General features: G+C 45.5%; 2 protein-coding genes across 5 annotated transcripts in view; both read left to right on the top strand.

The window, feature by feature from the left end:
* Positions 1-23241, top strand: part of LOC125941049 (acyl-coenzyme A thioesterase 13-like) — a 149661-nt gene that overhangs the window by 38270 nt on the left and 88150 nt on the right. The window lies entirely within an intron of this gene.
* LOC119431241 (uncharacterized) overlaps positions 1-23241 on the top strand; it is a 56255-nt gene that overhangs the window by 1890 nt on the left and 31124 nt on the right. Inside the window, exons 2-4 of one of the 4 annotated variants that reach the window (XR_007463689.1) lie at positions 3834-3909; positions 6849-7045; positions 9813-10069. Coding sequence is in view for 1 of the 4 variants with exons in the window: in XM_049656712.1 (XP_049512669.1) it covers positions 6849-7045; positions 9813-9862 (247 nt within the window). In the remaining 3 variants the exon portion in view is untranslated. Of the gene's footprint in view, positions 1-3833; positions 3910-5946; positions 5966-6848; positions 7046-9812; positions 10291-23241 lie in introns of those variants that run through there. The other 3 variants (XR_007463691.1, XM_049656712.1, XR_007463690.1) reach the window with 3 other exon arrangements.

The following is a 23241-nucleotide window of genomic DNA, read 5'->3' as shown; positions in this document are numbered from 1 at the left end:
GGAATTCAGTTTTACTTTCTGGGTCCCAGCGTCTGCAACTCATTACGCTGCGTAAATTATGAGCGTCGGCAATTGGTGTGCATGTAATCAGGTATAAACACTCTGGATGACGGGCTTTTCAAACCTCGCATTAAGCTAATTTGTTTGACTGTCGGACAAAAGTCAGTGTCATATTGTCGCAATGATTTACAACAAGAGACAGGATCACGGCGTGGCAAAGTCAACATTTTGTAAGCTGAAGCGCCAATTTCGTCTTACTTGGAAGAACCGTGGGTGCTGCCCATGTCCGTTGACCTCGACAGTATAGCTTTATTATGTGGCATTAGCCACCCTTCGAAGAGAGCGTGGCCTCAATGCTCCACAGTCACAGCGTCAGAATCTGCACACGCCTTCGGTGCAATTGAGTCATTCTGAAAAGTATTGCTTCATCCGGGCCACGAGCACATTCTTTGGGCATGATATGGTTATTGTCGAGAACAATCTCGAAATAAACAGCAGTGAAACAGCGTAGAACTTTAAACAGCCCAAAGTACCGCCTAGACAATTTTTCCGAGAGACAGAGATGGCGAATTTAAGAGTCCACACCCTGACTCTTTCTCCGTGCTCGTAGGAGACTGGCTGGTCACGAAGATTATAGCGCCTCGAGTCGTAATACCGCTGCTGATGGATCCCTACGCGTTCAAGCTGCCGGGCTTCTTCAAATGCCTGAGTGAGTCTGGCATCCATGTCGATGCCATGATGCACACTGAAGCGGCAGCATTGCATCTAGCATATATAATCACTTCGCGACCCTGAAGAAGACGGAACAGTGTATCTCGTGTTGTCTATTGCTGAGCCGTGGTGAATGCGAAAGTAACACACGGCAAGACATCGTCGGAAATCTTATGCTCTACATTCAGGTTCTTTGCGCTGTGTTTCCTTTTGCTCGTGTCCTTTCTTACCGTCATTAATTCCATTTATCCTCTTACTCAACCCAGAGTAGCCAGCCGGTCTGCACCGAAGTCCACCAATCTTTACTTGCATGTACGTGATCACTACTTGCTCATTATTGCTAACCAGAAACAGCTATCTATACAAACACCTATGAAAGCTTCACCTAACCCGCTTCTCATTGCGCATGGCGTCCGCAGATTTTTTTATTATTACTAAGGCCAAAGCCTTAGATGGCTCATGCGTCGAAAAATCCGACGAGCGTCCGGCTTTAGGGAACCAGAATTCAGGTGACCACTGAATAAGCGCAAAACATTTCGGCGCCACCGTTAGACACACTTAGTGCCGCATGCCACAGGCTCCTGTGCTTGCGCTCAAGAAGACCAAGATGGTACAAGCGAAAAAGCCGCTCAAACAAAAAGTTCAAGTGGTGTCTCAGACGCATTAAATGGCATTATAAGGGATTAGAGGTGATACGTTCAAATGTGAATTACGTGTTTTAAGTGTTAAATGTGGATCTAAAGTAAATCACGTAACTCAAAGGGACATTGAAGTAAAGCAATGCAGTTAGTGGCATGATAAGTGATTAGAGGTGATACGTTTCAATCTGACTTAAGTGTTTTAAACATGAAAGTGAATCTGAGGGTTATTACGTTAATGCAAAGGTCAATGAAGTAGAGTAAAGTGAATTAGGGTGCATCAAATGTGAATTAACGCGAATCTAAGGTGAAAAAGTGAATAAAATGTGAATTAGGTGTCTAACATGTCTACCGCAACCAATGATACGATGGCTATGTGTAAATCCGGTTAGGCGCGTCATCGAAACAAGCCAGTGTGATGACGTGTGGCTCGTATAAAACGCGGCGCGGAGGCGGCGCGCTTCAGTCTATCTTCACTACTGAACTCTCTGTGTCGCGTTATGGAAACTACGTCTTCGGAGGAAGAACTACCTAAGCCTACAGTGAAAAGAAAACAAGTAACAGGAAGTAACATCGTGATCGAATGATAATGTCTACTTAATTTAATGAACGGCTCGTGAGCGCGCAGGCTTTGGCGTTTATCCTCTGTAGCGTATGCTAAAGTGACTGTCAACTTTTCACTCATGCGGTGTACGCTACGTACACCGCACGAGTGACCCCCCCCCCCCCCCCCCCGCCGACCCCTTCCTCACTCGGACTCAAGCTCACCAAAATGCTCCTCAGCCGGGCCTACTCAGACTCGGAGTTACAGGTTGCTTTGAGTTTGTCTAATCATTAGGAAGTTTGCGAACTTCTTGACACTTGACCTCCGTCTACGAAAATAGTAAAGTTGGCGGTAGCAATTTTGTTGGGGTGCGGTCAACGTCGTGTTACCCGCTTGTAGTTGTAGTCGATTTCTTGGCGCTGGGGGTGTTGTAGCATCTCGTCGGGCGGCAACCTTTCCCTCAAATGTCTGTGCTGTTAGTTTCCACATAGCGTTTCAGGGGGTATGGCCCGGACTGCTTCAGCGTAACTGCGATGGTGCGGTTGAGAGCTTGGCGCAGGTCACGGGGAACGAGATCGACGATTCGGTGCAACGAAGGGATGGGACGCCATGGAAACGTCGCTATCGCAGCGGGTATCGAAACGAGCGCGGAGAAATGCAGGTGCGGAGTTTTAGTATCCAGGGTCACGAAACGGGCAATTGCTGTAAACGTGGCCGGCTTCTCCACAATGGATCCACAGTAGCCGACACTCGACGATGTAGCAGAAGTGTGTCTTCCGAACTAGTGGTTGACTGGTGGGCGATCCTTGCAGCCAAGCTATGGTAGCCGATTGGTGGGTCGTACGACGGCGTTTGCGACGGCAAGTTAAGTGGCGGGGTCCGCGAAGGTTAGGTGTGCCATGAGGGAAACGACGGAAAGAACAGGCGGGTGCTGCCCTGGTTCTTTGCTTCGTTTTCCTCGACAGTCTTGCTTTAACAGACGTAGTAAAATTTACGATTGCTTCTATAATTACCAAATCCAACATTTTAAAATCTACGCATCTACTAAAAACACTCAGTATATATCACGTTATCACCGCACCTGCCATATTTTTTAACAATTTCAAATGCATTTTCTGAAACACTCCGTGTTGATGTCTTATCACGTGGAATAAGGCGTTCAGTTGATCTATTCAGAGACCATTTCGCATCTACATTGAGCACTACCGACCAGATAGTTTGCGAAGTGACTTGTAGCTAATTGCGGACTGCTTTCGTCGTTGTCTGATGGTGCCGAACGGCTGTTTCTCTGAACTTATCATGTCTCCAACTACCAACTAACGCATTTCTTAAGCCTGCGGTAATCTCGATGAACATATCACAAAAATTCTTATGTATTTGTATATTCCTTATGCAAAACTTTGTTCTATCGCATTCCTAAATTTATTACCTTATTTCTGGGGTTTTACGTGCCAAAACAAGTTCTGATTATGAGGCACGCCGTAGTGGAGGGCTCCATTAATTTTGACCACCTGGGGTTCTTTTATGTGCACTGCAACACAAGCACACGGGCGTTCTTGCATTTTGCATAGTTGTTTGCAGCGTGTTCTTCTGTTCTTAATGTACTTTAGAGTTTAAAATCCACTTCTTTTGTCTTGTTAATTAGCCAAAGAATACATTGTCGCCTATTAAGTTTGCTTGCCTTTAACTATTACGCGTTCCTCGCTAAGCAAGGAAACACCACAACAACACCAACAAAAAACAATAACCAAGCTAATTAACTTGCGATTTATATAATTAGGTATCATGACCATCAATTCGAATTCTACAAATTTATTTCTATGTATAGCCTATTATTTACACAAATGAAGTTCGAAGAATAAACCGCAACATTTGTTTCCGGAGTCCTTCGCTTTTTATCATCGCATACGTCCTTATATATTCCTTTCTTTTCTTCACAGGACCGTGGTATACTATGGGACAAGTGTTGGCCCCGGATCCTCCATCCGAGGAAGAAAAAAAACGAGATCAGCATATGTACGTCGGATGATATTTCGAAAACATAAGCACATGTCAAGCCAGAATATAGGCGTGGGCAGAATTTTCAGGAATTGTTCGCACTTTAGTTGAGGACGTGATGGTGAAGGGCAGGCATTTCAAGAATATTGAAAGTTAGTAAACCATAAATTTAGGACGTTTATTGTCCCAAAGGAACACAGTAGCACTCACCGTAGTGTTAGCATAGAGAATAACGTGAACCACACAGGATGTTTACCTTGGTTCTTAGTGAAGTTTTCTTCAACTGATGAGAAAACTACTGCAGGTGGCGGCTCCAGGTGCGCTGATGACGTTCCGATCCGTAGCCACGGCTGATCCACAGCTCTGGTTTGCTGAATGTTTGCCTAGTGCCTGCCTGATTGCACATGCCACATGGTCACAGAGACGCGCTTGTGCTATATACTGCTCGCGCGTGCGTCGTCTTCGTTTTCCACAGATGGCAAAAACATTGCTGCGGACTCTATTATGAAAGCGATCATCTTTTAATGTTTAGTTTGACAAGATTTAACATAAAATGCATGCGCTGCCGGTGTTTTGTTTCATGACATTTGTTTGTGGGCTGTCATACTCAAGAATCCGAGGAATAATTTGTAAATAATGCAAGACAAATTGTGAGCAACTTTTGTGGTCAAACATAGCTGGTTGCTCTATCTTGAAAGCTTCAAAGCCATCTTCACACGCGAAGGACGGACGGGCAGATTTCTCGATCGGGAACCATAGAAATGTTTACGCATTGAAAATTCCTTTCTGCCTTCGTCTCACTCGTCTGTCATTGAGACGATTGCGGGCAGTATTGTGGGATTGAACAAAGTTCCTCGAAAAGAAAATCCCGATACCCTACCACCTGCTCAGGCGTACCTCTGTCTTGCCAACGCCAACTAACGTTTCAAATGTTCGCCGCGTGCTTCGCGTCGCATAGCCATCACGCAATCATTAAAAAGGCGACATCCGATGCGCGCGCACTAAATAACGCTCAATTTGCACGTCTGATGAACAGTCAACCTAAACTGTCCTTCGCATGCGTCACAACCAATAGAACAATGTTGCTTAAACAACGAGACCACCTTCGCGATCAGCTACGTCACAATGGAATAGATTTTTCTGTATAGTCACCGGAGGGCAATAGCTTGTCAATAAAGCTATTGCCGTCGAAATCATGGTGTACTAGTCAACTTCCTGCTGTCACACACTTGCTCCGGAAACACACGCAATTGCTCGCTTTACGCTAGCACGTTTGTCCATATGCCATTGCTGGAGAGCCAGCTACATGAAATATGCTCATCATCATCATCATCATCATCATCGTCCTATATTGTATGTCCACTGCAGGACGAAGGCCTCTCCCTGCGATCTCCAATTACCCCTGTCTTGCGCTAGCGTATTCCAACTTGCGCCTGCAAATTTCCCAACTTCATCATCCCATCTGGTTTTCTGCCGACCTCGACTGCGCTTCCCTTCTCTTGGTATCAATTCTGCAACCCTAATGGTCCATCGGGTATCCATCCTACGCATTACATGGCCTGCCCAGCTCCATCTCTTCTGCTTAATGTCAACTAGAATATCGGCTATCCCCGTTTGTTCTCTGGTCCACACTGCTCTCTACCTGTCTCTTAACGTTACTCCTAATAATTTTCGTTCCATCGCTCTCTGTCCGGTATCATGACCATGAATTCGAATTCTACAAATTTATTGTAGAATTCGGTGCCGGGGCGCAACTATGGGCTGTCCAGAGGGCCCACGATGCGGCGGTCGGGCATGGCCTGACTGTCCCAACGTGGGAGCGGCCCGCTGCGCGCTGAGTCGCGTACCTCAGGACTTTTATTAAAGTTTTGCATCCATCCATCCATCCATCGCTCTCTGTGCGGTCCTTAACTTGTTCTCGAGCTTCTTTGTTAACCTCAAAGTTTCTGCCCCATTTGTTAGCACCGGTAGAATGCAATGATTGTACACTTTTCTTTTCAATGACAGTGGGCAATATGCTCACATAACGTAAATTTCCGGAAAACAACTTTTAAGAAAAAGATGTTTCGTTCAAGTGACCCGGCGACTAAGCATCAAATCCAATTCACCAAGCATAATTGCAGGAGCTGCTTATGAAGAAATCAAATATCTCGGACATGTAAGTGTTGTGCATCGCTTCGGATGTGACCTTGGCACGACATCGCGAGTCCTTTCACACAATTTCGAGGAGTACCAGCACTCTGTTTGAAGGAGTACAATCACTCTGATAGGAGGAGTACAAACACTCTGTTAGGAGGAGTACAAGCTTTTTGTTTGTTGGAGTAGAAGCACTCGGTTCGGGGGAGTACTAATACTCTTGTGGGGTGGAGTACAAGCACTCTGTTCGGGGGAGCACTAATACTCTTGTAGAGTGGAGTATTCGTACTCTAGAAGAGTTCTAGCAGTCGGTTTAGGTTTAGGCGGAGTATTAATACTCGGCCCGAGGAAGTTTCTGTACTCTGTGCGAGATGGAGGCGTTTTACTCTGGAAAAGGGAGTGAAATATGGGACAAGCAGATACTCCCTCAAAGAGAGTTCCCGGAAATCTCTTCGTTTTTAGAGTGTATGCGTGCGCCTTTTGCACATATTTTAATTGCTATTCACACTAGAAAGGGGGCTCCGTAGCGGCGCCACTATCGCGTCCAGAGCCGGCGAAGAAGAAGGCGGCTCACGGGCTGGTAGCGCGCGACAAAAAAACATGCTAGTGCTCGCGACCGTACCGGCCGCTGTATCTGCCGCTTCCGAGATCATGCGACATCATGGCTGGCTGGTCTAAATAAGCCGCGGCCACGGCAGCTACCTCTTCTCGCCGCCTCCCACAAGGCCCAAAGTGTGACAACTTAGAGTGTACCTCAAATTGTGTTACCATTGTAGTAATCTGCTGTTCAATCTTTGAACATGACCTCGATTTTGTTTCAGTGATCTAATCATCGCAATTCACGACATGTTCAGCCAGTATGGATACTACTCGGAAAAGGACATTCACGAAATTGTTACCATCTTGGAAGATTTAGGCATCAGAAGCATTAAAGGCCTTGCGGTACTTGACCGGAAGGATTTCGAAGAAAAGCAGATGAAACCGGCTGTCATTAATATCCTGATGAAAAAATCTCAAGGTGAGAAAAACAGCGTATTAAAAAGATTCTTGGGCTGCGTTACCGTAACCTATCACAACAGCACCAGTGTAAATAAGTTCTGCGAAGATCAAGTAGAGCAAATAAACAATACGCGCCATACCACTAATTTCGCTATCAATTCCACTAGCGTGACAGGTGGTTGGTATTTCGGACAGTGGAGATTTCTAAAAGTAACGTAACTACTATTTTTACTTAGATATAAACGTTGGACGGCGGCGTATGTCCAATATATATATATATATATATATATATATATATATATATATATATATATATATACTATTTTCAATATTACCAGCGATATTTTCGCTCGTAATTTTTCCCTCGCACAACAAGGTTCTCCTATTATTCCCCGAAAATAACGATGCAAATAGCCATGCGAGAACAATTCTTCAATATTCAACGTTTGGAATAATGAGCCGAATATATTGTTGTTCAATGGAGGGTAGAACCTGTACTAAATAAGCAACACCGACTAGCAAGCATTCGAATAAAGAGGATCGGAAAGAGCGAGGGGTTCCTTTTTATCTTTACGTTTTTTCACTACCCGAATGTGATGCGACGGAACATTTCATAGTATATGCTATGGGCACACTGTTGGTATTGAGACAAAGCTGCTGTCCAATGCTCGTGTGACCCCGGTGCTCACTTCGCACCATTCGGACGAATTTTCTCATGAATAATGGCGTCGTTTATCTATCGAATTCTATTCTGGAGCTTTCTGGTAATCTTGCTCTTGGCATTAATCTGGTAAGTTCGCATCATTTTTGAAGTAGCGATATTAATGAGCATTTTGTTCACTTTTATTGCCAAACGTTTATTCAAGATATGATGACCAAATGGCCCCATGAATGCTATAGCCACTGCTACAAGGAAATTATATCAGTGCACTGCGACAAAATAACCACTCGAATATTTTATATTTACTTTCATGCAGAGGCTTATCTCAGTGCATAGTGTTCTTTCTTTTTTTCTTTTTGCTTGAAATTTCTGAATGTGTAAAGTAAGATGTTGCTGATTATCTAGAACTTTTGGAAAAGTATTGGGCTGATATTTAATTTCCTGTCATGACTATTTGATTCGTATTCGTTCCCATAAATGACTATTGCAGTTAGCACTACGGAAAGCTATAGGTTATATTTATAGGTTATTCATTATATTTCAGAAGTCCCTGAATAGTGTAGACACAATACCACTGTAAATAATGTCTGAGAAGATCAAGTACAGGAAATAAACAATACTCATCAAGTTTAATTCATCTCGCTCATTTTGCTATCAATTGCACTAATATGACCGGCGGTTGGTATGTGGGACAGTCGAAAACTGCAAAAGTAACGAAGCAATGATATGTGTTGCTCCTCCTTCCAGGAAAAGAGAAAAGGTACTGCCCTTATATAAATCAGGTGACAGAGAGCTTTCATCAAAATATATGCCTATTTCTTTTACATCAACCTCCTGTAAGATATTTGAGCAAATTACCTATAAGCATATCATGGTCTTTCTTGAAAATAATAACTTGATCACCCGTTTTCGACATGGCTTCAGGCGCGCTTTTAGTACCGTGACCCAATTCACCGAATTGACCCATGATCTTTCTCTTCATACTGACCTAGGTAATCAGAGTGAGACCATTTCAGTTTATTTAGCACAGCTTTTCACAATGTAATACGCTCTAAATTGCTTTTAAAACACCGCAACAGTCTAAATAATCCTCAGTTGGTTTCCTCGATTTCTAGTTTCCTCTGTTTGCGATTACAATGCGTATGCTAAGATTCGGCGGAATAATATCCGGTTGACGTTACGTCTGGGATTCGGCAGGGATTTGTATTTGGTCCGCTGTAATTCTCATTGCCTAATTGTGACCTCCCAAAACAGGTTACTTCAAAGAAACGTCTCTACACAGACGACTGTGTGATGCGCAACCCCATTGGCTCTCAAGCTGATCATCAGCGCCTATAGGGGGATGCCGTTGCTGCGTTTTACAAATGTTGTGCTACGTGGAAAATGAACATCAATTTTAAGAAAACTGTTATATCTTTTACTAACAGGCACATGAACTTTTTCTTTCATTACAATTGCAACGGTGTACTCCTGACAAGAGTTTCGCACTACAAGTATTTAGGAGTTATATTTACACACACTTTTTCTTGGTCCAAACATAAAAATTACATGTGTTGTAAAGCGCTAAGAAGACTTCGTGATCTCCGCCGCAGCTTGTCTGTTGCCCCGAGGGACACTAAACTAGTGCCATACAAAACATTGATTCGTCAAATATTAGAATGTGCATCCTCCGTTTGGAAGCTGTACAAACGGTGCCAGATTAATTGTATTCAGCCAGTTCCAAGATATCTGTTCGTTTTATTTACCGGCCCTTTGAGCAACATTTTTCACCTACAGCTACTCTCTAGAAATAAAACCTACAGCTTCTTTCAAGACGGCGGCACATCGAACGGTTGAAAATTCTCGACATGTTCACGAGCTTCCTTTGTCACCTCTCAGGTCTCTCCTTTCTAATGAATGCTAGCCAAACGTCAACTAGAGGTTACCTTCCCTCAAACATCAGACCACGCTATTCACGCACTCACATATTTTCCTCCCTCATGAAAACAGAAAGGAAAGGTAATTTTTCGGTAATCTTGCATGTCGACAGCCAGCTTCCTTTCAGCATTTAAAGTGAATGTGGTAAACATAACTGTGCCCTATATACGAAGTAATAATAAATATAGCATCTTTCTTTCTTCTACAGAAATGAAGACGGAGGCTGACTCATCAAAGAATACTGGAAACAATCGTTGAGAATACAAAGTTGTCATGTATCAGGTGGATGCATCCCTCCAGCACCTTAAGTATCACAGAAACATACATAATATATTCCGCTGCGTCCTTTTCGCTTCGATGTATTGTATCCGTTCTACTTAACCTCCATGTATAAAATAAAATATTTTTTGTAGAATAAAGGTCATCTATAAAGATGCATTTACTCACCATTACTAACAACTATAGCGAAATAATAATTTGCTGCAAGGATAATTGTATGCAGCCTGTTCAACCTGTTCACCAGGTGTTTCTTCTCGAAGGCTGTTATTCAAGGAATGACTTACTGTTCGTTTTAATTTGAAAGTTGTTGGCCGATGGTGTCTTCCTTTCATCAAAAAAGTACCAAAGCATACCGACACGTACCTCAACGCTTGTGTGTAATGAATGCGCTGCGCACATTGACTACTCTAATTCAATTTAAATGCGCACGCTCTTTTTTATCGGAATGAATACGAACCACCTACATTAACTGCTCTTTTTCCTCGGTGCGATTCCAAGATTACTACTGAGTGCAATGTAGTATACTAAAAGGTGTTGAAAACGGATGATACAATGATAATACAGGATGTCATTGCGCACGCTTTGACCTACTTCATGAACAGTCGCATATAGCACATAGATATTATAACAGAGGCCATAGGTAGTCTGGTTGACACCTAAGCTTTTAAAACTGAACTTTCGCTCCCGCAGTTTTATTTCGTCAATTTTAGGGAAATGACTTTCCTGCATTAGAAGTTACAGAAAATAATGTTTTAATGTTATGACAAGATCTGACAGGAATTCCTTTTACGCTCTTGTATTATACATTACAAGTAAGTAATGGCTCAGTGCTATGACATTCTTCTATAGGATAATGCACACTGTGTAAATGATGCAAGAGTGGTCATGCACATGCTATGAGCACTCTTTACAAAATTAAAATACACCGGAAATATGCGTAGTCTTCACTAGGGTGTCCCTCAAATGCCCTCTTTAACTTTGGGAAGGAAAACGGCCCACTTTTAAAATTTTTGTGGGGTGCTATATCTACTCCGGCCTTTAGATGTTAAACTGCAGCAAGTGTTTATCTGTTTTTTTTTCTTGTATTGACGCACCTATAGAAAGATGAATTCACCAATATTTATGGTAATTTGATAACGAGACACATGACATTTCCACAAAAAAGAACCGAGGACACCTAAGAACTTCTTATGAGTTGCGAATGCGAAATCATTAATGTCCATTTGAACGCTGCGGAGCGGTCCTTCGAGTAATGAACTCCTCGCGGGCGAGCGAGTGCGTTCATACGCTTGGCTAACGCCGCCTAGAGGCGCTACTGGAGCCCAGTGGGTAAGATCAGCGCCTCCTAGATAGGAGGAGGCCTGTGCACTTTGCTTTATGACATCATGCTACTGGAGCGAAATTTCCATCCCCAAGCCCCGGCACGACGCAAGCGGTGATGTCAAAATCACCGCGGCTTACTCGGGATCGTCCTCATTAGATTCTATGGCAGTTGGGCAAGGTAACAAAACTTGCGTGGACAGGGAACGCGCAGATAACACAGGCTTGCGAGAGCGAGGGCGACGTGACGTCACGTAGATGCCCTCACGCAACACCTGGCACACCCGCGAAACACCAGATGTTCCCTTTCGCCCATTCTGCTCCGTCGAGGGGCGCACATGACGTGGAATCGCAGCCAATGGAAATTAAGGTGCCATTTCGCTGCTGCAGACGCCGGCGCTTTCGCTCAACGGGCCATTGGATGCTTGAGCATCAAAAATTAAAGAAAAAAACGTTCTTTAGGAAAGTTCCAGTATATGCAGCAGGCATGCAGCTGCTTTTTTCCCCAGTTGTCCCAGTCACGTCTTCTTGTGAATTAAAGTTTTAAAAGCCAAGAATTTGATTGCGAACGTCGCCGGGTTATCGTGACTGTGGGTGCTGCATGGCTGTTCTCTAGCCGAATAGGCCAACCAATCACAGTGGAGGTTGCGCGCGACATTTTAGTTATGTTCCTTGGACATCTACGAGATGGCACTCGCCTCCGTGCATCCTGAGTTGCTAAGGACAAAAACATAGCGGAGCAAATATTCGCAACTAGATCAGCCATGGGTATGCTGCAGCAATAATTTGGAGACCACTCGGTACATCGCAATGGAAGGCGAAGGGATTCACCCAGTGATACCCAGAGGTAACGTACACCTTCAGAAGTGCTTGGATTTAAAGTAGGCGGAAGCATCAACCGTACAGCAGTCGAGACAAGCAACAGACGTTTAGAGTATTGTTGGAAAAAAGCAGGGATGATATTCATACGACCGAATGCGGTACACGCATAGGTAGCGGTACAAGATATAGAAGTTTTGAGGAAGATAAAAAAAGAATAAAGAGATGTATACAAAAATGCTAGAATGAAAAGCATGTATAGCATACATGAGTAACTCAAGGAGGCTAGGTGACCATTGTCACCGCCGGTTTCGAAGGGGATGCCAATAAATGATCGTCATCATCACCTCGGCGCGAAGCCCGCGTCACTCTTCCAAGTGACGCCGAAGGGAACAGACGTACCTATTGTAAGAGGCTTCTGAGCGCAGCAGGAGCAGCGCGCCAAACAGATGAGTTTCTTTTATTTGATTTTTCGCTCAGTTTGTTTTTATATTTTTATAAGTGTTGGGTTAACTGAGCAATCTATATATACATATATATATATATATATATATATATATATATATTATTTCTATGCTTTTAAGTTTCTTGGTCTTTTTAGTTAGATATAAGTAGGTAACGAAAAACTGTATTTATTGTATTTTTTTTCTAAAATGATAGCCGGTACTAGGAGGAACCCACGTGTGCGGTGTTCTGAGTGCGAACGTTCCTACGATTTTGAAGCAAGGCGGCTTGACTCAGTGTGCGAAGCAAACAAGGCAGTTTTTATCAGTAGGATGTGTGCGCTAGGAACGCGACTAGACCGTCTATAGAGCAGAAGGATATGCTACCTAGGCGGGTTGCGAAGCTAGAAAACGAACTAAAGAATGCGCAGAAGCAAAGGACGGTGGTAGAAGATAAGCTAGCCAAGCTAGAAATGAAGCTGCGTGCCACCATTCTTCAAAGCAATGTTCTCTGCAGATGAAGTGCCCACTCATCCGATTCAACCTAAAGGCTTTCCATTGGGCTTGTTCTAAAGGCGCCTGTGGACAGGCGAATGCCTAAGTGGTGGACAGGGTCCAGCATCTTCAGAGCAGTTGGAGTAGCCGACTGGTAAACTATGGCTACATAGTCTAGTCGTGTGCGTATGAGGCTTTTATACAAGTGCATAAGACATTTTATATCACTACGCCAGGTTGTGCGTGACAGCAACTTTAAGATATTCATTCTTTTCATACATACATTTGTTTTTAAGATACTTTACATGTGCTGTACAAAGGGTAACTTCGCGTCTAAAATTATGCCTAAAAATTTATGTTTCCTATTTACAGGAAGGGTAACTTCGCGTCTAAAATTATGCCTAAAAATTTATGTTTCCTATTTACAGGTAGACGCTCACCATGCAACACAATTTCAGGATCAGGGTGGAGGCCCATTTTTCCGAAGAAAACGACACAGTTGCTTTTTTGTGGGTTCAGAGTGAAGCCGTTCTCATCAGCCCATTTGGAGACCTTGTTGAGACCAAGATGGACCTGTCGCTCACAGATTGCGAGAGAACTTTATTGAAATCATATCTGCACATTGTCAACATATGTTGAATAAAAGATGTAACGCGGTATGTATAGACGAAGAGAATTCATTTTTACTGTAAAGAGCGGGCAGCTGATTACCCCGCCCTGCGGCACTTCAGTTTTCCTATTCAAATTTCCGTGACAAAACATTGCCCACTCGAACACGGAATGCACGATTAGACAGATGACTTTCAAAAACAATGAACATATTAATGCGTATACATAGTGTGAGAGGTATCTCAATATCCCAAACCACCACGTAGTATCATAGGCTTTCTCCATTTCAAGGAATACAGATAAGAACAACTGCTTATGAACAAAAGCTTCACGGATACGTGCCTCGATGCGTATGAGATGTCACTGGTGGATCGACCCTCCCGAAACCCGCACTGGTATGGGTCGAGCAGTTTGTTTGATTCGAGGAAATGCAGTAAGCGACAGTGTATTTTTTGAAATACTTTGCAGAGGCAACTTGTTAATGCTATAGGTCTGTAACTTGATACAGCGGAAGGATCCTTTCCGTGCTTCAGAATTGGAATTATAATAGCCTCCTACCAAACACAGGGGATCTCGCAGAAAGAACGATTGCTTGATCTTCCAGGCTTTCTCCGTGGCTATTTACTAAAGGCAGGGAATACGTTTGTTGCCCGTTAACTTTCTTCACTCTATTCCAGACTTTCCTCTCATCTGTGTACGAGTTGACGCTTGATATAAACTTTGCCCAACTCTCTCGTCTTGCTTGCCGGCGCGTTTTCCTTGCCTGGGATTTAATATGCTTAAGGTTTTCCAGCTTTTCTGCTGTTGGAGAATCGCGAAGCAGCGCCCACGCTTTGTTCTGGTTCCTCAGTGCTTGCCTACATGCATCGTTTCACCAGAGAACATGCCGCTTGGAACCTATGCCGCTCGCTTGAGTAATACATTTACAGGCGGCATCAATTATAAAAGCTGTAAAATATGTAACACCATCATCGATGGTTAGACCAGACATCTCAGTCCATGTCATGTGAGTAAGAGTTCGGTACCGTTCCCAATCGGCTGAGTCCACCTTCCACCGAAAGACCTGCGGGGGAAGTTGATCTTGTTTCGGCGTACTCGGGATTATTGGGAAGTGGTCACTCCCATACGGGTTATTAAGCACATTCCATTTAAAATACTGTAAAAGCGTCAGCGATAAAATGCTAAGATTTATGGCAGAGTATGACTTGTTAGCCAGGTTAAAATACGTGGGCTCCTTCGTATTCAAGAGACATGCTCCAGAGGAGAAAACAGCTGTTCAATAACGCAACCTCACGCATCACAGCGTGAATCGCCCTAAAAAACTACCGTGTGCATTAAAATCACCAAGAATCAGATAGGGCTCTGGGAGCTCATCTATTAATGATTCTAAGTCGCGTCTGTGAAGCTCATAATGTAGTGGTATATACAAGGAGCAGATGGTAATGAGTTTATTTAAAAGTACGGCTCGAACGGCCACTGCCTCAGGGGCCATTTGGAGCTTCAAATGCTGACACTCTATACTTCTATCAGAAATGATGGCTACACCGCCAGATGATGCGACAGCATCCTCGCGGTCTTTTCGGAAAGTCACGTATTGTCGGAGGACGTTAGTGTGCTTCGAAATTAAATGTGTTTTTTGCACACACAGCAAGCTTTAGGATTAAACTTACAGAATTTCTTGGACGTCATCTAGGTTTCTTAGTAGTCCTCTAATATTCCACTGTATGATGCTGTCCATGTTGAAATAAAAAAAAATTGTGCTGTGTGTCTCAAAAGGGAGGAGAGTGACTTACGTTACAGGGCCTTTATTAGGCCTTGTAATTGCTGTTTTGTCTTTTTTGGACCTGTCAAGAGAACCTCGCTGCTCCTTCGACGCTACCTGCGCCGTTTGGCTTGTACTGGTGTCCATAGCCTCTTGCAAAGCACTGGACACCCGCTCCAGAGAGTGATGTGTGCGTCGCGTAGACTTCATCTCGAGCAACGAAGTCTCCGCCACCACCGGGCCGGAGGTCGACAGGACCCCTGTGGCTTCTGCGGTGCCCTGGCTGCTGCCGGATTTTGTAGAGGTCACTGGTGTGGACACTTTGAGAGGTGGTAGGGCAGCGTTGGCTGCCCCCACCGTAGGGGCGGATGGCGTTAGCCTCAGCGTGCTAGGTGTGGTCCGGGCTGCCGCCGGAGGCCGTTGTGGTGCCGCCCCCTGTTGCACCACTTCGGTGAAAGATGTTTTCAGTGAGAATAACGAGGAGATCCGTTGTCGTTCTTCACGGAATGTTATATTCTCCTTAACTTTTGCAGTAATTATTTCCTTTCTTTCTTCCAGGCTGGACAAGTTATGAAGTATGCAGGGTGACTGCCGTCGCAGTTCGCACAATGCACCTCATCCTTATTGGAGTCGTCAGCAGAGTGACCGGTTGTGCCACACTTTGCGCACATAAGCTGCCCTCGGCAGCTCTGGGTTGCGTGACGAAATCTCTGACATTTGAAGCAACGTCACGGGTTCGGAATGTAAGGTCGAACATGAAGTTTTACATACCCGGTTTCAAGAGTCTCGGGCACGGAGTAAGATAAACAGGAGCGCCGACTCCGCCGCCGCGCAATGCATTCGCTCGGGACAAACCGTGTAACGCGGACGCCGGGGGTCTAGCTAATGCCTTTGCTCTCTCCCTCGGTTCCTCTTCACGCTTTCGCGAGTGCTTTCGCCTTCCCTTCTACTTATGTCATTGCGTAGCGCCATCTGTCGAGGCGCGTGGAAACCACTCAACAGCTTGCTTCCATGTGCGCATGCGCTGAGTGGCGGAGACCGGCGGCGCGGAACGGGCAGCGCGGCACCCGTAGAGCGTGTCGTCTGCTAGAAACGCGGGCCCTCGGCCGTCTCGATTTGACAGCAATCAAACAAAAAATATATGTGCACAAATAATAAAAGAGCAAGTAAGCACACGGTACCGCTTTCATGCACGTACGCGAAACATTTTTACATGTCTTTAGAGGAAACAGACGATAAATGATGCTGTACAAAACGACACAACAGAAGTACTTGTTTTTCACTCCTCTACGTCTGCGCGGAAGCGAAGGTGCGAAATTTTCGTCTTCCTCGCTTTGTTTACCATGTCTGCAGTATGTTTATTCATGCCTGACGGAACAAGGTATCTTGATACTTGTGCGTGAAGAGACTGAAGAACAGGACAGTGTTTTGTTCCCGGCTGTAAATCTGGGTATGGCAAAGGACGCGAGAAGTTTTCGCTCTTCGCGGCGCCATCTGACCTTCAGCTACTGCACCAGTGGAGACAAGAAATTCCTGAAAGTAAGCGAGGGCTTAAAGCAATAGACAAATTATGTGCCCGACACTTCGAGAAGCACCTTATTTTTTATAGTTACTTCAGCGAGCACAAAGGCGATGTCCTACTAGATGTAAAGAAAGTGCCTCGACTTCGAAGCGGAGCCGTTCCTTCAATTTTTTAGGAAAGCCTGGCGCAGCTCAATGATGCTCAATGCCAGGAGGAACCAGAAGACGCCGATGCGGAAGGACGGGAGGAGCTCAATTTGTCTACAACTACACACAGTGCATGTGCCTTTCCTTGTCCAGAGACATGCCGTAATGTAAATTCTCAGCCTTGTCTTCGAGAAGATTCTCCCAGTTATGCAGACACATAATCTAAGCTTCCCTTGTGAAATACATAAGCAGGAAACACTGACAGGAATTCCGCATTATTATGTTTTAATGAGAATGCGGCAATTTCGTTCGCAAGAGAACCGGGCGACACGAAAAGCACCGCGAGAAACAAGAAGCAAGCGAAGCATCTGAGCACTTGATGCGTGCTCAGATAAAAAGAGTGATAAAAGTCAACTTTGCATTAAAGGCTTCTTTTCGCTGTCGTCTGTCATTGCTTGAGACCACCCGAACTGCCGTTATATCTCCTTACCATTTGCCTAGTTTTTTCTTTCGGTCTTAGTTTCCGTAATTCGTTTATTTTCTGTTCCTGTGCCTTGTATAGTTCCATGTTGCCCACCTGACAAATGCCCTGCATTTGGCCTGTATAAAATAAATGAAATAAAATGATACATGACTTGTTCCTCCTGCTAACGTCACTCCGTGAACCACAAGAGCTATACCAGCTATGTGCGCTATAGGTGTCAGGGCATAAGCGGAGCAGACGACAGAACGGGCAGGCAAGAAGTTGCCGTTGCTATAGCAACTGTAGCAACGACAAAAATACCGACAGACCCGAGCTTTTCTTTTTTTGGCTTGACCTGCCCGCGCCTCTGCTGCTTCGGTTGGTTGGGCCCGCCTCTCTGCTCCACAGTTTTTCCTAGGGAACCTACATACAAGCCCTTGCATGTAGGCTCCCTAGTTTTTCCTAATCCGTAGCGCCATCTGGCGAACACGCTGTGAAGCAGGAGCCGGCGTTGCAGAATGGGTCCCTTCCAGATGAGCAGAGTCGGCGTTCCTGTCGTATCTTACTCCGTGGTCTCGGGTAAAGTAGTTGAATTGAAAGTGAGTATTAAATGCTTTGTTGGGATTTCGTTGTAATTCCGTTTGATTGTGATGCGCTGCACATAGATTACGCCTTGGTCCTTCCATCCATCCAGGAGTTCTTCTTCATTCAATGTCATTTAGTCTTCATCTGATTCTACGCCTTTGACTGTGTTCATAGTTCGATGTGCGCTCACAGAAACAGGGATGTTACCAAAGGCTACGAGGTGTGCGAGTATGTTGTATTGTTCCTTGTCTTTTAGTTCGAGGAGCAAATCCCCACTTGCCATCTTTGTTACCTTATAACCAGTTCCAATAGTCTCTTTTGGGCACTTGGTCACAAGAAATGGTGAAATTGCTCTAGCTTTTGTAGACGATTGCTCACAGTGAAGGACGTGGAATTTCGGGAACGTTTCTTTATTTTTGGGCCAGAATAGCGAGGTTGCGTCGGTGCGTACCCTTTTCGAGGCACGATCGGTTGAAAAAGGGTTCGAGGGATCCCATGGAAACAAGTGATTTGTTCGGTAACGGCATCTGCCGCCCACCACGGATCCCAACAAGGGGACGTGGCAGAACATGTAAAGAAGTCTGCACAGCGTCAGCAGTGTGCCGTTACTATAACCCAATATGGTATACCCAAGGTAGGACAGCCACACCAGGTTAACCCTTGCCGCCAGGAAAAGTCGAAGTGAATGGAAAAGATGAGAGGACAGGAAAGATTAAAGTAGAAGAGAAAGACGAAGATGATGATAGAGAGAGATAGGAAAAGACGAATACCGGTTTCCCCGGGTGGGCCAGTCCGGGGGTGCCGTCTACGTGAAGCAGAGGTCAAAGAGGTGTGTTGCCTTCGCCGGGGTGCCTTAAATGTCCAAACCCTCAGCATCGGCTCAACCCCCAGGACCCTCTTTTTCCCGGACACGGCTAAGCCACGTACGGCTAAGCCACGTACGTACGTGCAGGAGTGTACAACCCCCATGCGCTGGGGTACGTGGTTTCGCAGCACATCAAACGCCTGCTGACGCAGACGCCCCTGCTGGAAAAAAAGGTGATTAGGATAGACGAGCTCGTAGACGTAGACTTACAGCCCGAATCGCTTTTTGTGCCAGTGAGGGTATAGCCACGGTCCGAGTATCTCAAAGAACGGCCTCAGAGAACGGTCTCGAGTCCTCTCTCTCAGGACAACGCCTCCCTCTCAGGACAACTTTAAACCGACTGGACAGTCTGTTTAAAGTTGTCTCTCAGGACAACGCCTCCCTCTCAGGACAACTTCAAACCGACTGGACAGTCTGTTTAAAGTTGTCCTGAGAGAGAGAGGCGTTGTACGTCGTATCGAGGACAGGTACACAGTAGGTGTTCGATGGTTTCCGCGCACTTACAGGAGTCGCACATCGAGCTCTTGGCCATTCCCATACGATAGGAGCAAGCGTACGTGAACGCCACTCTCAGCCACAAGAGGCACGGCAAGGTTGTTTCGCCGCGGGAAAGGCTACATGGCAGTTGTAGCCGTAGCAAGGGGTCAAGTTTATGCAATTGGCAATGGAAGGCATATGAACTCCAGAAAGCTTGTGACTTTTTGCGTGCAAGCAGACGAAGTTCCCTGACAGTGTCCGTACTCGCCAAAGGCATTGCATGCGTCTGGGTGTCTTCGTTGGCAGACCGGGCAGCCCTGTCAGCAAAGTCAATGCCGACGATGCCACAGATAGCAGGTGACTTCGCCCGGCAGATTCACCTTCGGTGCTCTTCACTGTCGGACATGCGGACCCACTTGGTCCCGCGCCCCTCTGAGGAAGGCGACCCCCCTTTGTGAAGAGACCCTAGCTAGGAAGAGCTTGTGTGGCTGAGCAGACTTCCCGGGATCTTTCGCCGGTAATCTGTGACTGCCACCCTAGTGCCGTGACCCCTGTATTGTACGCGCATTTTGTACATAACAGGGAATTAACCCCCATTCGTTTGTACCACGTCTGGAGTCATCTCTACGCCTTGCCGGTGAGTCGGTGAACCCGTCTCGCCGTACCTTTGTGTGCTCTGCAGAGTGAGGAGAAGCTACGTGTCTGCATAGACCTTAGCTAGTCGGTACCGGGCAAGTTAGCCCGAACCCCCTACAATTAATGCATACCAACTGGCTCAAACATAATCGCCATTAGGATATATATCGTTTAACAATGCTCCTACCTAGGCTAATTGAAGTTTCGGCTTTTAAATTATTATATATTATTCGTATACGTTATTTAAATGAATTTTATAGGTTGCAAAGGACTACTTATGTTCAAATTCATATTTTCATTTCGATTGTCCTATAGTTGAAAGCTCGTGTTCCTTAACGCGATTATAGTGTTACGTCTTCTCATTTCAGGCTTATAAAATGCGTTTATAGATAGAAGGCTACACTGAAGCCGTGAGCTATGTGATGTCATTCTCTTACTTACTATGTAACAGTGTCAGTGCCAAAAAAAGTGTCATATCAGGTGCTAAAGCAGAGGGCGTGAGATCATCTTAGATATTTCTGCCTGATTACTTTCCCTTTCTCCTTTTCCTTTGCTATGAGGTGTAACGACCGCTTCATGAAACATTTTGTGATGTTTTTGTGCTTGAGTTCCTCACAGTAGGAAATCATCACTAGTTTTGCTCAAGCTATTGTGCTTCGTCAGCATTCGCTCAGGCATCTAGTAGTCTGCATATATGTGCTCTGTCGAAATTTTCAAACAATGTTTTATCTAATATACCGGCGGTGGGCATCTCTTTCTTTGTATACGCATCTCGAGCATTTCAATTACCGATATAGCTTATAAGAAATAGCGCGCTGTACGACCATGAACATCACATTCTCGTATGAGTCAGTCTTGTAGCTGCACCTTTTCAGCAAATCCATGCGCCGCGCTTTGACTGCAGTATGATGTTGAAAATTTAGGCAGCTAGATTATAGTATCGATAAATCATAAGTCACTTGCAAGGATTTCCAAGAGATAAACACAGTTCTGCTAAGCCTGTCCGTGTGGTGTCCATTTAGATACCTGAACTGTTGCTCAACGTATAGACCTAGCATCACATCCGCCATGGGCCATTGAGGTTTTAGATAACTGGCGCCATTTCTTGTAGTGTAACCCGAAGGCTCTAGAACGCGGATGGGAGAGCTTATCGTAGGTTGATAAAATTACAAATATAGAGCTTCGTTAAAAATAAATCAGGTCACTGAGCAAGGTGAAAATAAAAATAAAATGAAGTTTCGAAATCCACACGGATCACTTCTTCACAATGGAATGTCGGCTTAACAGAAGATTCTTAAGTAGCGTTGAGCGCATGACGCAAAATTCGGAAGCAAGCGTGGTTTAAAGTGTCATATGATCTATCGATTGTGTTATTTGTCATTTGAATTATTAGTGATTCAAGATTGGGCATCGTTGTCAAGTTCTGCCCTGTGGCCACGATACGTGCGTTGTCCCAGCTTATCTCGTGGCCCGTCTTCTCTGCCTGCTCTGCGAGGGCAGTTGTTACTGTGTGGCCTTTGCCGACATCATTGTTTTGCTGCTTGAGACGCCTGCAGTAATTTCCGCTTTCACCAATATACACAGATTCGCAATCGGCTCACGGAATCTTGTACACCACGCCCGGAAAACGTGCTCGAGAGAGAGGATCCTAGAAATGATGGCTCAATGTGTACGAGGGGCAAAGTCCATGCTGGAGCCTATTTTCTCAAATTAATTTTAGTTTTTTTGTCTGCAAACATATACTAGCTACATTCATGTGAGTACGTAGAATTGGAATGTCTCTACAGAAGATCGTCATGTGCTGTAAACGCACAATATACTTAGGACATTTGCGGGCTATATAAATATGTCATTGCGTCAGCCAGTTTCAAAACTGGCTCACCAACGCAGCCAGTTTCAAAGCAGTTTCGCCAGCTGGTACCGGCGCTTGCTTTCTTCAGTGCATTTCGCCGTCGTGATACGGCGTGAAGCAAGACGTAGCATGACCCACCCACAGAATGCCAGCCGCAATCGCCCGTGTACTTAGATTGATGTGCACGTTAGAGAACACTGAGTGGCCAAAATTATTTCGGAGATACCGTGCAAAGGCGTTCCTCATTATCATGTTTTTTTGCCCGTACACCCTCAATTTTGTATTCGGATGGCGATTTTAGGGAAACTCCACGCGGTGACATCGTCATTTCCTCTCAGTTGCGCTGAACGCTAGAGCCGCATCCGAACAAGGTGACAGCGTAAACGCTTAGTTTAAGCAGCATGCACGCGTTACAAAGACAGAAGGTCGAGCGCACGCTGACGTTGAAGGTTCATTCACACTAGGCTGACCTGACACGACACCGATTTTGGTCTGCCGACTGTAGGCGACAGCAGTTTACCGGACAGAAAATGCGATGGCTTAAACGCTATGGTTTCAAGGAAGGAAAACGCTGTCGCGAACAGTCGGCAGACCAAAATCGGTCTCGTGAAGGCATAGTGTGAATGAGCCTTAAGTGAACCGACTAAACTTGGCACTCGGCATAGGACAAGCTCGCTTATTGCGACGTCCCCGGCGCAGCCGGCGGTGAAAGCGAAAGCTATATGCTCGCATTGCGCACAATGCTTCGCGTTTGCCTGCGAGGCTTCCCACGTTTCCCTTCCCAACTCCGTCCGTCGTGCCGCGGAGGCGCGAAATGTGGACGCACACTTTTAGGAGCAATACAAGAAGCACTGGGCAGCGCCCGTTCCTGCGACGGCTCGGGACTGATGCTACAGGCGCGTGCGTAAAGCTCGTATGTGTGCGTGCGCGCGCGCGTGTGTGCGAAGGAATGGGGAAGTTGAGCGTATACGTGCGAGCTGCCGATAACGCGGTGGTCGCGCAGTTCCGTGATGGGTCCTTCTTTTGTCTCGATACAGTCGTTCGGAGTGCGGAGCGCGCCGCTTGGATAAACATTTTAGGGCGCAGCTCTCAGGCGCCCGTTTCAGCGGCGTTCCTGCGCAGCGGGGGTTGAAAGACGGCGATAGCGAATAGAGCGCGAGGAGGAAAGAGGAGGAGAGGGTTGCAGAGAAACCATAAGACGGAAAACGGAGGTGGAGGGCATGGGGAAAGTGTGAAAAGAAAAGCGTAGTACGGCGCGAGACGGGCTCTGCGTCGACGATAGCTGCGAGATGGTGCCAGAGTAGCGCGCGTCGTCTGTTCATCGATTACGCCACTCATACCACCCATGAAAACAAAGCACTGCA

The sequence above is a fragment of the Dermacentor silvarum genome, chromosome 10, assembly GCF_013339745.2.
Source record: "Dermacentor silvarum isolate Dsil-2018 chromosome 10, BIME_Dsil_1.4, whole genome shotgun sequence".
Taxonomy (NCBI): Eukaryota; Metazoa; Arthropoda; class Arachnida; order Ixodida; family Ixodidae; genus Dermacentor; species Dermacentor silvarum.
The sequence above is the reverse complement of the archived record's forward strand: the minus strand, read 5'-3'. Positions and strand labels throughout refer to the sequence as shown.